Genomic DNA, 13,647 nt, shown 5'->3' with positions numbered 1-13,647 from the left:
AACATTTTACTACAAACAATATCAATAACGTACGTATAGTTACTTATTTTACAAAAATTAGACATAATCATAAATATTCAAATTATAACACTTTCTAAATTAAGCCCGATTAAAATTCAACGATTCATGATTACCGCTTACTAATAAGTGTTGTTATGCCCAATAACGAGGAATACTTAAGGTTTAATAACTTAATACGTGAATAAGATGACTCCTAAATTTAAGTTCTTGTTAAGTTGATGTTCGGGATTTCCTTTAAAAATACGGTACTTAAATTGGTACCAACCCTCAATAAAATAGAAAGTTGCTGGAACTTTTTTATTGTACAAATAAAATGAATCCAGAGATTTGTATTTGGGTCCTTTTGAAGTAGTACATAATTATGTACAATACAAGTATAACCTAATAATAATAATTCTCAGAAGCCAGATGCAGATTTTTTTTGAGTAGATTCCTCACTTTGAATTCCTAACCACCGGTGGCTTGGGTCTTGAGCTGCGCCATCGGTAGTTGATTCATTTTTATATGCATTATTATTTTTAAGATATGTATAATAATGTAAAAAAAATAGTATCTTTAAAAGTAAAGATAATAATAATACCTTTACAAGTGTAACTACCTTTTTTAAGTTTATAAAACGTCTCGGTGACATCGTTCTATGACAATACGACTGCAGTGCACATTTTAGAGCACGAGTAATATTTTTCGGTGCTCCACCATTCTTAAAGGTTTAGAAATACGTAACAGCAAATATATGATTTCCTAATCTGGTATACCATTCTGATTTTTAATACAGATAAGCTTTGCTTTGATAATGCAGAATACCAAGGTAGATGAATTTAGTAAAATACAATGCTACAAAGAAACTTGTTTATTTATCTTTAACCACTAGTGAGTAATACATATTATATATGATAAAATTGTAATACCTGCAGTTGACAGTTAATAGTTACAGTTAATTAGCGATTTATTGTTTACACGAATGTTATACTGATTTAGCAAAATAACTATTATTACGACATAAATAAGCAAACGAAAAAAAAAATCACTAGTCTAAAATATTTTGCCATGTTTCATTGGTAACTTCATTACTTGTCGATTTCTTTATTCCTCTTTATCTTCTAGCAGTATGTAAGGAGTTCATCAACGCTACAAGGCTTATAGCAGCATTCCTCCACAATGCCATTGCGCTTGCCCCTGGTGGACTTCAACATCGCTCTGTTCCACCACCAGTCTTCTCCCTCCATTGAGGAGCGCTTCACCAAGTTGTAGTTACTGCAGAGCAGCTCCCGGGCATTCGCCAACGTCCTCCCGCAGTACTGGCGCTCTCCGGCTGCGTGCACCATAGCACACAGACTCCAAAGCATCACAACAGCCGTAAGGAGCTTCATAGTTCAGATATTGCGATCAAATGTGCCGCTGCAATGTATTTCCAACATTTTATACTAGCACCTCATTAAAAATCAGTCGATATGAGTTTTGCGCAGGTTTTGCCCACTACATTTCAGTCCACTGCACAATCTGACGGGATCTAGCCGACGGGAGGATTCCAAGCGATGAGAGTTATGAAATGTGTCACGGCACAATTTACGTAAAGACGTTTGACATTTTGGTGACATCAGGTTCAGGTGTTTGAATATTAATGAGCTGCTGATGAGTATAAAGGCGGAAATTTCACCACTCACCATCGCAGTCTCATCCCGTCCTTCGAAACAGTATTTACAAGTAAATCATCATGAAATTCGCCCTCGTCTTGTTCTGCCTTGTGGCATTTTGGTCGCTGACAGAAGCAGAAGAAAGCATGAAGGATTATGTATTAAACTTGGGTGCTCGTATTTACTGTGGCCGCCAGTTAGCAAGGTCGATGGCAATCTTGTGCGAAAAGTTCCAGGTGGAAGGCGTGGGCAAGCGGTCCGAGGAAGCCATGGATGGTGCTCTGTACGGGCCTCGCGGCTGGCGATGGGCGGACCTGGAAGCTGCGCGAGGCAAACGCGGCATCATCGAAGACTGCTGCGAACAGCCCTGCACCATCAATGTGCTGCTGTCATACTGCTAAATATAATATATTTAAGACCAGTTAAGTCATTGTTGCCGATGTGTTAAATAAATGTTATATTTTCAAAAATCCTTTTCATTTCCTGGAAGATGTTAAATGCAAAAAACGGTTAGGAAAATCCTTTTAACCCGCTTCTAAAAGCTCTCAACACTATCGCTCCAAAGAAACTTCAGCTAAAGTTCATTCCACTTGTTACGATGGCGTGAGAACGAGCTTCAAACCTCTTTGTTAGAAATCCAGGATATTTTGCAAAATTAGATTTTGTTGTAAAAATTATAAAGAAATAACGTTTTTAAAAATAATCCTTTCGGAATACGTAGTAATATCAGAATCTCCTAATTAGGTTGTAGATAGCTGAGTATGCTTTGAAGGTTATGAAATGGGTTCAAGCTTAAGTAAAATTATTTTGTATGTAATAATGTAATAACATGAATTCAAATAGGCCAGTTGAAGTCGTTTATAATCATCGTTTGTTGGGTCATGGAAAATGCAAATTAGACTATTTAAAAAACTAATAACACTCATAGCCGCTTCTGGTGGGTAGAAATATATTTATGTACTCACACTTCGCCGAGCGTATATTGAACACTCACACCAATCTAATCAGGTGACTTCTTTAATCGAAACATCATTATTGAAAACCGAGCCATAATACAAATTACGCGACTTTCTTTAAAATAAAAGGATTCAAAGCGCGCACAATTAACACTAGACGAGAATCGAAGCACGCCGTATCGAATTAATTCCGTATGTGCGTTGACTCGACGCGCTACAGCAATACTTAATTTTATATCAAATTTATAGGTGAATTACTTGTTTCTATTCTAATACAAACCTAGTCAACACTGGATATTAGCTGCCCGATCCAGGAATCGAAGCCACAATTCACTACCAATGTGACTATAAAAATCCCTCATTCAACATGCCGTGAATTATTGTAGATGTATCGCGAGCGGTAACGAGCGTCAGTCTGCTCGTTTGGCCGTGTTTACAACTGTCATAAACTCGGACGACTTACGAGCGAGTTTACATTTTGTTTAACATCTGAATTTCAGTCTGTGAAGAGACTGACATGCTAACCATAGCATGAGATCACTTCGTAATTGGCAGGGTAGAATGAGGCAGCGATAAATTGACATTCGTATTTTTTTTGTACAAAATTCGCGGATGAATGATAGATTTTTAGAGTTTACAGATCTTGGTGTAGTAATCGCAGTAGACTTAAAAAAAATCTTTAGGACTTAACATTCACCTTAACTATTTCTTACTTTGCGAAGGACGGTATTTAATGCCCCGTGTTATTTATGCAACAAATAAAAATGTAGCATTAAACGTTTGGATTAACAAGATGAATTCTATTCGACATTAAAGAACCATGTTAAATAATAGAATTACTAAAACATTTACGATGTCCTTAAACATGCCAATTGATTTTACCTCTGGGAATTAACAAAGTTCTTTGCACTCTGCTTGGTAACAGAAATAAACCTATCTATAATGCCTTGCCAGGCAGCATTTAAGAAACTTAGTAAAAATAATAAATTACCGATAGCTTTAAGCCAAGTGCAAACACAATGGTACATTCTTTTTAAGTTAATCTCTGAGGCCGCGATCTAAATCCCCGCGTTTCTCAATAAAGCGAATGCAGCTGTTGCAATAAACAACTGTGCAGTTTTCCCTTTATCTTAAACTACGTGAATCAAATGCTGTTTATTTTAATAAGGTTAGGACTGATAGGCAGTAAGAGGGAGGTGTTTCAGATATTGCGGGATTGTTATTTTTTATACAACTGAATGATTCGAGAAACTCATTCGCCTGATGGAAAGCGTGAGGATCTATTTATAGTAGTAATGCCAACCAGGCTTCAAAAGACGTAAAGCGTGGCTTTACATTGTTCTAATCACCCTCAGACATCAGATATTATGTCGCTACATGGCCAATTCTTACACCTGCCCAATATTCTTAGCACAAACACAACTAAAATTACACAATGTTAATTTACTAGCCGAATTTACATAATACTACTTCAGAACAGAAATTATATAAAATTATATATTATTATATGAAATGAAATAATTTTATATCTCTAACCGTCATAGCGCCATCTGCATTATTTTAAAACTTAAGCTCTATCTATTAACCATAAAACCCCAAGAAACTTACTACAGTATATTTTTGTCGAAGGACCTATTCAACCACACGATAGTTCATGCTTACATGTAACTAATAACAAATACGGAACACAAAATATGTTTTTTTTTTATGCGTGCAATGCAGATTGACCTCACTGCACCTGAAGGTAAGTAAAGTGGGGTGCAATAGATTGTCGAATGACGAGAGATGATTGCCCCTCGGCAGTCGACACACGATAATTATATGCCGGCCTGGGGAAACTGGTATACACAGGCTGATCCCAGAACGCGATAGACTTACTTGAGCAACTATGGCGGGTTTTAACACCTTGTTTCCGTGCGGATATAAAATATATCCTACCGCCAGCAAAATGCATAATTGACAGCGTAACCTCAAAAGAAATTCGTAAAATGACTCCCGACCACTGTATATACTATATACTAACTATAATTTTCGTATGTGACGTTGAGTACCTTTTATTTATTTTTTTGGTTTTGCGGAGAAAGTATCTTATTTCTAGCGTCCAATTTTCATGGGGGGCGACTGAGCCGTCATGTTGGGGTCACCGTGCTTTACGACCCTACGTTGCGTCGCCCAGGAAACTAGCATTTATGTCGTGCGACCGCCGGGCCGAGTCCCTCGCGCTATACACCCTACGTACGGCCTACCAACTAAAACCCCACAGCAGCCATCTTCGGCGCATTAGAAACGGCTGCAGGCTTCCTCCGACTAGTGTCTAGGTTGTCGTCCGCAGCCACCTCTGAGATCAGTACCTACCTACTTAATAATTTTTACATTTTAAGATGTCATATTTTTCTCTATTTGCTAAAGTTTCTTATCACTACATAGTATAAAACAAAATCGCTTTCTCTGTCCCTATGTGTGCTTAAATCTTTAAAACTACGCAACGGATTTTGATGCGGTTTTTTTTAATAGATGGAGTGATTCAAGAGGAAGGTTTATATGTATAATAATAACATCCATTAAATAGTCAGCATTGCACCCGTGCGAAGCCGGGGCGGGTCGCTAGTATATTATATTACAAAAACAAAAGCATACAATCAGACTAGCATTTATTATACAGCGATATATCACACAATTCATAAATCCAGTATAAGATAAAACTAACAGTAAGTAAGTAAAACATCAAGCGTGCAGGGCTTCTCACAGCACTCCTCGACGACGCCCCTCTTGCCCCGCGCGCCTCCCAGCGCCGCCCAGCGCCAGTCGCGACTCCCAAACAGAGCATCAGCACCAGAACGCTTCACGGTCTCCTCTTCAAGCTCCGGGCACATATAAGCCAGGGTTGTCGCCAACCGTCGTCCGCAATATACCTGCGCCCTCTGACCAAAGACCGAGCACAACCCAAGACAGACCATCATTAGGACGAACTTCATAATGTGGACTTTATATTCCAGTAAATGAGATTAATTTTATAATTAATAGCAGAGTTGTTGCTGTTTCGATAGACAAGGTGTGAATGGTAGATGTGCGGAACTGTATCATTATATAACAGGTGAAAGTAATTAATATTCAGACGCTGGCATCTCGCGACAATGCAGCGCAGCGTGGGCGACTGGGACACCCCTGTCGCAATTACAATCTATAGATTTGGGGAGAACACAATTGTTATTCCGATGATGTGATTTCGATTCTTGGAAGACTAATTAGATTTCAATTAGTGATCCGAGAACAAAGACATTAATTAGATATTAATTGTGTCTACTGTATCGTCTAATTAGTTGTGTCGAGCTCTGATATTATGCGTCGTCTTGAATTTGATTCGCAGATCGAACAAACTGTTGCCCGAATTCATTAGACTTGTTTTGGTAATTTAATGTATGGTATTACGACATTTATTACTGTAGTAAATAACTGTCGTTGAATTTTATAATAACAAATACGGGAGTTGTATAAATACGCCGTTGCAGATGGAAATGTAGTCCAATGTAGCTTAAAAGTTGTAAAAATATAAAAATAATATAGACAAATAAAATTGAAATCTGTAATACCTTAACACAGTCTTTTAATAATTCCCGTAGCGTGGCGAGCAATTATACAGTGGTGAAGCGAAAGACGGTGAGGTCAATATCTATCCGAAACGAATGTTAGTTTGATCCGCAATTCGTTTCGGGTCCGAGTGATGTGGGTCCAAAAATCTTTAGTAATGAAACCAACACCCACTTACTGAGGTAATCCAATACCATTATGTGATTGACTATTTGTGTCATTTCTGAATGAAATTTCTATAGCAGTAATATAAATTATAATATGTCGTCTAGACAGATTCATTCACTCATGGACCATTTCAAGGCGTTCCTAATTATCCCACTCATACCGTTCAAATTACGCGTAGGTCTACCTGAATACTAATTGATTTTTACGTATAAAAACCATGGAATCTCTCTCTTTAATCACATTCACGCCTTGTCTATTGTGACATCAAGTACTCCATTTCAACACCATGAAGTTCATTCTCGTCTTGGTTTGTTTGGTGGCGTTGTGGAATCTGGCTGTGGCTCAGGTGGCCCGCGTGTATTGTGGGCGGCGCCTGGCGCGGACCCTGGCGACCCTCTGTCCGGAACTGGAGGAGGAGGGCGTGATGAAGCGTGCAGGAGATGACACCGGTCCGTACGGAGCTCACCAATGGCGCTGGGCGCTGCGAGGCGCGCGCGGCAAGAGAGGAGTCGCCGACGAGTGCTGCGAGAAACCCTGCACCTTGGATATCCTACTCAGTTACTGTTAATCCTACTGTTTACCGTCCTCGCTCTGTGATATGTTAATATAAATAAATTATTAAGTAACTGTATTCCATCGTTTAATTCTTAGTATTTAATAACTCCTTTGCCAGTTCTAGATCTCTAAGTAAATCTTACAAGGAAATCTGTTGCTACATAATAATCTGGCTGTAGCGGGTCATAATTAAAATCTGCAAGACTTAACTACATTGAACACGTTCCTCATATTACATTTTTTTACGCAACTTAATGAAAACACTAGAAAGCCACAAACCTAAGCACAATATATTCTATTTGAATAAATTTACCCATCGAACAATAAGCAAACAAAAATATAATAATACCACTGTGTATTCCGTACCGTGATGTGATAGGAGGCGAGCCTATCGCCATATCAGAAACAAATTCGACGAACCGATACTAAGAAGAAAAACGCAAAATTGCTACCCGATCCGGGATTCAAACCCGAGACCTCAGAGTGGTGTCGTTCCGCGCACTCACTACAACTACCTACGCCATAAATGCAGTCTTAAATTGCAAGTTATTTACTTGGCCACAACAATTCAGAAGCAATCAGAACTGAAGGCAAATATAGGCGAGACAGATTGTCGTCGCAAACCTGTAGAGTATTTTACGATAACAGCGACCTCCCGCAGGCCGCGTGGGCTTTATTTATACCAGTTTTTTTGATACTCAATAAATTACGATTACCAAGACCCCAATTATGTAGTGATACAAGTGGGTACATAATTTTTCGAAAAGTCTTGCGTTTGCCCATAAATCTTAAGATAAATGTGCTAATATTGGACTACAAGGCAATTTTTTTATATACATCGCAGATTTAAGATGGAGTATTAAGGTAGCTGACCTTAAACCTTTTTTGTGACTTTTTGAACTGGAATCACTGCTTTATAAAAAGGCAAAATCAGCAAAATAATAAGCAATTTACAATAAAAAAGACAATCAATTCTATATCTTATTAAAAAAACCTTGCAATTAATACAAGCGCTAATCTAAAGACTTATAAGGTAAGACTGACGTGGAAAGAGTACACCCACATTTCGCCGCTCTTATATACATTCCATGATGCCTATATATTGTATACCGGCAGGCCAGGGATAAGATTCCTGCTACAGGATCCCTTGCCTCCCTCTTTACGTAGTCCGCATACATAGCTTTCAAGTCTAACCTCCTTATTCGTAGACGTTATTTATCTAAGCTGTATTTTTGCTGTGATAACAAGTCTGTTTCTCAGTGCTGACGGCATGGCAGCCTTCGCAGTGCGTAGACATAGGGCCGTTGTGATTGGCTAATATTGAGATACAACTTACATCTAGTTGGCTCTAAGATAAACAAAGCTGAACAAACAGCAAGTTGTCAGATAAACAAGGCTGAAAAAGAGACTTGTTATCACAGCAATGCTCCGTCCTTACATAAATAATGTCTATGAATAAGGGGGTAAATGTTTTGGATCCCAAATTCTTTGTATTTTGTACGTGTCATATAACAATTTTGTCTTAGAAATAAAAGTATAAGAAGTATCTTTATTTTGTATTAAGTCCGCATTATAAAGTCCAGAAATCAAAAATGCAAACATTGTAGCATTCTAACATATGTGACACATCCAAATGTCTAATTAAACAACTATTACTAACTTTCGAGTGTCAGTTAGATTTAACTGCAACATTGTAGCTATCGCGCTTTCTGTCTGTCGGTTTACAAGATCCTTTGGTGTAAACGAAGCATTTGTAATCTATACTATTATATAAAGCTGAAGAGTTTGTTTGTTTGTTTGTTTGTTTGTTTGAACGCGCTAATCTCAGGAACTACCGGTCCAAACTGAAAAATTATTTTTGCGTTGGATAGCCCTCTGTTCGTGGAGTGCTATAGGCTATATATCATCACGCTATACCCAATAGGAGCGGAGCAGTAATGGCTAATCTCAGGAACTACCGGTCCAAACTGAAAAATTCTTTTTGCGTTGGATAGCCCTTTGTTCGTGGAGTGCTATAGGTTATATATCATCACGCTATACCCAATAGGAGCAGAGCAATAATGGCTAATCTCAGGAACTACCGATTCGAACTGAAAAATTCTTTTTTTGTTGAATAGCCCTTTGTTTGTGGAATGTTATAGGCTATATATCATCACGCTATACCCAATAGAAGCAGAGCAGTAATGGCTAATCTCAGGAACTACTGATTCGAACTGAAAAATTCTTTTTGTGTTGAATAGTCCTTTGTTTGTGGAATACTTTAAGTTATATATCATCACGCTATGACCAATAGGAGCGGAGCAGTAATGAAACATGTTGCAAAAACGGGGACAATTTATTAGTTTTGAGAGCTTCCGTTGCGCGCGCTGCGTAAACGGTTAAAGTAATGTAACAATGATGTATGACGGGATTGTTCCTCTTAAAAAGTTCTAAAAATATATTATAAAACAAAGTCCCCCGTTGCATCTGTCTGCCTGAACGTGTTGAACTCAAAAACTACCCAATGTGTTAAGATGAAATTTGGTATGGAGACAGTTTGAGATCCTGGGAAGAACATAGGCTCCCGTGAAACTACTACTTTTATAACGGAAAACTTTAGCCTGAAAACCTTTATAACGCGGGCGGAGCCGCGGGCAAAAGCTAGTTAATATATAAAAGACATTGTTATAATCAAAATTTAAAATATTTTCAGACTAAGACCCGATGGTTTCATCCGCGGCCAGGTAAAGTTAAGGCTCTTATAACACTGAATGAATATACAACCACCCATAAACAGTAGAAATATCATCCAACACATTGAATTACAAATTATAAGTGCCTACCAAAAGTTACCAAATGAAACAAACTGATCCAGCCCTACGATCGGCTCTGTCAACGCCCCCGAAGCGCCAGACACGCGCGTTGATGACGCTTTCAAAAGGCGTTGACAGACAAATGTAACGCTTGATGCAATCGGAAGTCTGCTATTATGGGATAATTAAAAAGCCAGATGTAGGGTTGTGCATTCATACCAACTATTTAATTTCCTAAAGGTTAGACAGTAGCGTAACTTAGAGCGGCCACGGCTCAGCAAGCTGATGTTCCTAGCTAGTCACATAATGCGAATTGAAATGCAAAAATTTTGATATTTCATAGTGAGGAGAAATTATAAAAAACATACATATAGTTATAATATTATCATTTATTCAAAATATCACAAAATGAGAGTAGCTAGTAAAGGTGGGGGTCAGCAGTACGTGATCAGCTCATCGAGCGTGCAGGCCCTCTCGCAGCACTCCTCTACGACTCCTCTCTTGCCGCGCGCACCTCCCAACGCCGCCCAGTGCCAGTTGCGAGTGGCGCCCGCATCGTCGCCTGCACCAGACCGCTTCACTGCGTCTTCATAGTCCACCTCGGAGCAGAGCCCTGCCAACGTCCGCGCCAACCGTCGCCCACAGAATCTTTGACCTCCTTGAGCTGCAGCCAGCGAGTACAGCGCAAGCAGACAATACAAAAACACGGTGAGCTTCATATTCACTGATGTTGGGAGCTGCTGATGTTCCGGGAGAAAAGGAGTGAATGTGGAAGGTCAACGGAACGATAGCCTTTTATAACTAGAGAAAGTAATTAATATTCCGACGTGGGCATTTTCGTGGCAATATTGTAGTAATCTTTTACAGATACGCATAATTATATGGAACAAAAATAATTTTGTCGATATATTTTAGTCTAGATCTTAGACATACATTGGCACGTCAACCTTCTGAACATGTCATGGATCATCCCACCTGTGTGACGTCACAAACTGGCGCAGGTCATACATAGTAATATGAATATTAATATTTCCGATGTATAAAAGCCACGGGATTTCACATTGTTATCACATTCACATCCCGTCTTTAAGATAGCATCAAGTACTCCACTTTGAACAGTAACAATCATGAAGTTCGCTCTGAATTTGGTCTGTCTGGTCGCGCTGTGGTCACTGGCTTGTGGTCAGATGGCGCGAGTGTACTGCGGCCGGAGACTGGCGCAGACCCTGGCCGTGCTCTGCTCCGAGATAGAAGAGGAAGGCGCGGTGAAGCGGTCTGAGGGCGTTCTCAGTGGTGCTGCGATGTACGGCACTCGCGGCTGGCGCTGGGCGGCGCGGGGCAAGAGGGGAGTCGTCGAGGAGTGCTGCGACCAGCCCTGCACGCTCGACACGCTCTTCAGTTACTGCTAGCACTTTCTATTATTGAATTAACTGTGATATACTATGAATAAATGTTGATTGAATTTTAAATTATTTTTCACTTTTATAGTTGAATGCTCTAGAACTTTGCTTTTTATCTGTTCTTTCTTAACGGACTCTACATAATTTTTAAGTACTATGTATTGTCCCTTCGAGTAGAAAAAACTAAATGTTGATAAAACTAATATTATACTCTAAAAATAGTATAAAATTACCTCTTTATACTATACTACTCACACTATAAATAATATATGTAAAATGGCTCGTTTGTCCCAATCTAATGACTGCTTATCTAAGATTCATTATGATAAAACACTTTTTCTTTTTACTCATAAAGTTGGTTGCAACACCTTAAGAAGCGGATGTAGGGTTTTCTACTTAATAAAATTCATATCATGGAATCACTGGCAAATAACCAAATACGAAACTCTATGGTTTAGGAAACATAGAATTTTCCACACGAGCTCACATCAGATCACATCTGGTGGGTAAGCTAGTTAGTAGTAGTAACTCATAAAGGATTTTTTTCAAAATTCATCGCAATGTAGTGTTTAATGGAAATACAAAATTGTACGGAAATTCGCAATTTTTAAGTTGAATATATAAGAATTTGTGTTTTACTTCCGGCAATGTTGTGTAGAAGTAATTGTGTCTCATGGGATATCCCAAATTTTCAGAGCACCTTAATAAATTCGTGAGCAAGAAAAATTAAAAGTTTGTTCACGCTTCCGCGATAAGTTGCGTGTGTGAATTAGGCTATAATTTTTTTGGTTTGACGAAATACTATTAAGGTTCATGAAAGTCAGTTCGAAAAGCAATTTATACCAGAGAAGAACGAACAAGAAACTCTGGTGTAAACTCTTTTTAAAATTAGTTTCAAGATATAAAGAAAGTACAGTATATAATACAAAAAAGATTTCGTTTTTGTTTATCCTTATTTTGCTCAGAGCAGTTTATTTACTTGCAAAATAATACATTTTCAATTCCTATACGAGTGTACAACACTCTCTGCCAAGCATGAAATAATTTAATGATAATTGTTTTTTCCAATATACTATTAATTATTAGCACTAAGATACAGTAAGCGAAATGGGCAGAATAGTCCACACGCACCACACGTTCACGATATCACGCATGTGCCAACCATCAGCCTCCTCAACCATGATGCAGGGACCTCCTCAATGGCCGTCCCGGCACATGACACCGCTGCAGGCACAGATAGCTTGAGAGTATGGCATACCCAAGCCTTTTATATTTAATTAAAATATTAAAAATAAAAGAATCAAAAATAAATAAATATTGAATCGAATGAAATGATTCCTAAGAAAGTCAAACGAAAATACAATATCTCAGATATTTTTATCTTCTAGCTATTTTAACATCTTGCAATAAACTCTGTACTTTATTTATACAACTTCTTAATATTTGCTTGGTATATAACTATATTCAAGAACTTGACCTTAATGAGAACTTTGTTATAAAAGGATAAAAAAACCTTTTAGAGATTTAATAATTTTTTGAGCCTAGTTTTACGATTGACTAGATTATTTAAATTTTAATGGATATCGCAAACTTAAATTTGCATAAATTAATTATGACGCTACTAATTTCTTTAGATTATCCTTTTAAAGAATATTTAAAACTTACCGTTCGCTTTCGAAGAACAAATATGATATTAATGTCAGCGCATAATTCCATAACTCATCAAATTATGAAAGAAAGCGTAACAGAATCAATCTCTGTCGATGTCAATTAATTGGCGTATCCTGCTCACTGAAAAAACTGCGGCGCTAACTTCTTAGTAAAGACAGATATTTGAGGACCCCACTAAAGTTTAGAGTCCTGTGTGATACCCAAAATTTTGGTTATATCCACAAGACTCACCTCGTCACTATTTATGAAAATGTTAGCATTAACTTACTTAACAATAGGGTGTGACGAATTTTATACAAGATTTCATAATAAGTTGCTAACACTAAACCAATACACTAATTTTGCAAGAGTGATCCTCACATCATCAAGAATTGATTGATGTTTCTGTTTAAATAATAAATAATTAAAGAAACCAGCTATCTTAAAATCCGTCAACGCATTATTTATTTAAGTGTGTATTAGAATGAATTTAACTTAGTTTTTTAAACCTGGATCAAATAGTGTTTAAAAATTTATAAAAAATATTGTCATACCAGCTGAGGATTCAACTTGGTCCTTTCAGTCTATAGTCGAAATACTTTGCCAATATACTAGACGATACAATCACCTCATAACAAAATTAGTATCATGTGTTGCTATAGTAATTAATGTATATGAAATATTCGCTGTATATCTTACTCTTGGTCATCATTATAGATTGAGGGTTTGTAATTCTGTACTTCAGGGAAGGTGACCGAGCATTTCTAGTAATGTTTGCCGATTTATACTGTCACTGAAGTTTTGAAACGTATTTCTTCGTGCTATCCCATTACGTCCTGATAGTTTAAAAATGGTCGCAAATGACAGATTTTTTGACAACTTA

At 37.8% G+C, this 13,647-nt stretch overlaps 5 protein-coding genes across 6 annotated transcripts in view; 3 read left to right on the top strand and 2 right to left on the bottom strand.

Annotated features, from left to right (window-relative positions):
- Positions 1-13,647, bottom strand: part of LOC115447805 (netrin-B) — a 198,211-nt gene that overhangs the window by 115,413 nt on the left and 69,151 nt on the right. The gene's annotated exons all lie outside the window — the stretch shown is intronic.
- On the top strand, positions 1,629-2,089 carry LOC119189397 (bombyxin-related peptide B-like). Its single transcript, XM_037438895.1, has one exon. The coding sequence runs from the start codon at positions 1,736-1,738 to the stop codon at positions 2,054-2,056; it is 321 nt and encodes a 106-aa protein (XP_037294792.1). The 5' UTR covers positions 1,629-1,735; the 3' UTR covers positions 2,057-2,089.
- On the top strand, positions 6,654-6,935 carry LOC115447823 (bombyxin-related peptide B-like). Its single transcript, XM_030175060.2, has one exon. It carries the CDS (start codon positions 6,654-6,656, stop codon positions 6,933-6,935), a length of 282 nt encoding a protein of 93 aa, XP_030030920.2.
- Positions 10,149-10,458, bottom strand: LOC115447821 (bombyxin-related peptide A-like). The gene has a single exon (XM_030175058.2). The coding sequence runs from the start codon at positions 10,431-10,433 to the stop codon at positions 10,149-10,151; it is 285 nt and encodes a 94-aa protein (XP_030030918.2). The 5' UTR covers positions 10,434-10,458.
- Positions 10,807-11,254, top strand: LOC115447809 (bombyxin-related peptide B-like). The gene has a single exon (XM_030175048.2). The coding sequence runs from the start codon at positions 10,842-10,844 to the stop codon at positions 11,121-11,123; it is 282 nt and encodes a 93-aa protein (XP_030030908.2). The 5' UTR covers positions 10,807-10,841; the 3' UTR covers positions 11,124-11,254.

The sequence above is a fragment of the Manduca sexta genome, chromosome 15 (genome assembly GCF_014839805.1).
Source record: "Manduca sexta isolate Smith_Timp_Sample1 chromosome 15, JHU_Msex_v1.0, whole genome shotgun sequence".
Lineage (NCBI taxonomy): Eukaryota > Metazoa > Arthropoda > Insecta > Lepidoptera > Sphingidae > Manduca > Manduca sexta.
This window is presented reverse-complemented; position numbering and strand designations above follow the sequence as displayed.

Bases quoted from the DNA above. Each gene is read 5' to 3' on its own strand.
- LOC119189397 (XM_037438895.1), top strand. From the start codon at position 1,736: ATGAAATTCGCCCTCGTCTTGTTCTGCCTTGTGGCATTTTGGTCGCTG.
- LOC115447823 (XM_030175060.2), top strand. From the start codon at position 6,654: ATGAAGTTCATTCTCGTCTTGGTTTGTTTGGTGGCGTTGTGGAATCTG.
- LOC115447821 (XM_030175058.2), bottom strand. From the start codon at position 10,433: ATGAAGCTCACCGTGTTTTTGTATTGTCTGCTTGCGCTGTACTCGCTG.
- LOC115447809 (XM_030175048.2), top strand. From the start codon at position 10,842: ATGAAGTTCGCTCTGAATTTGGTCTGTCTGGTCGCGCTGTGGTCACTG.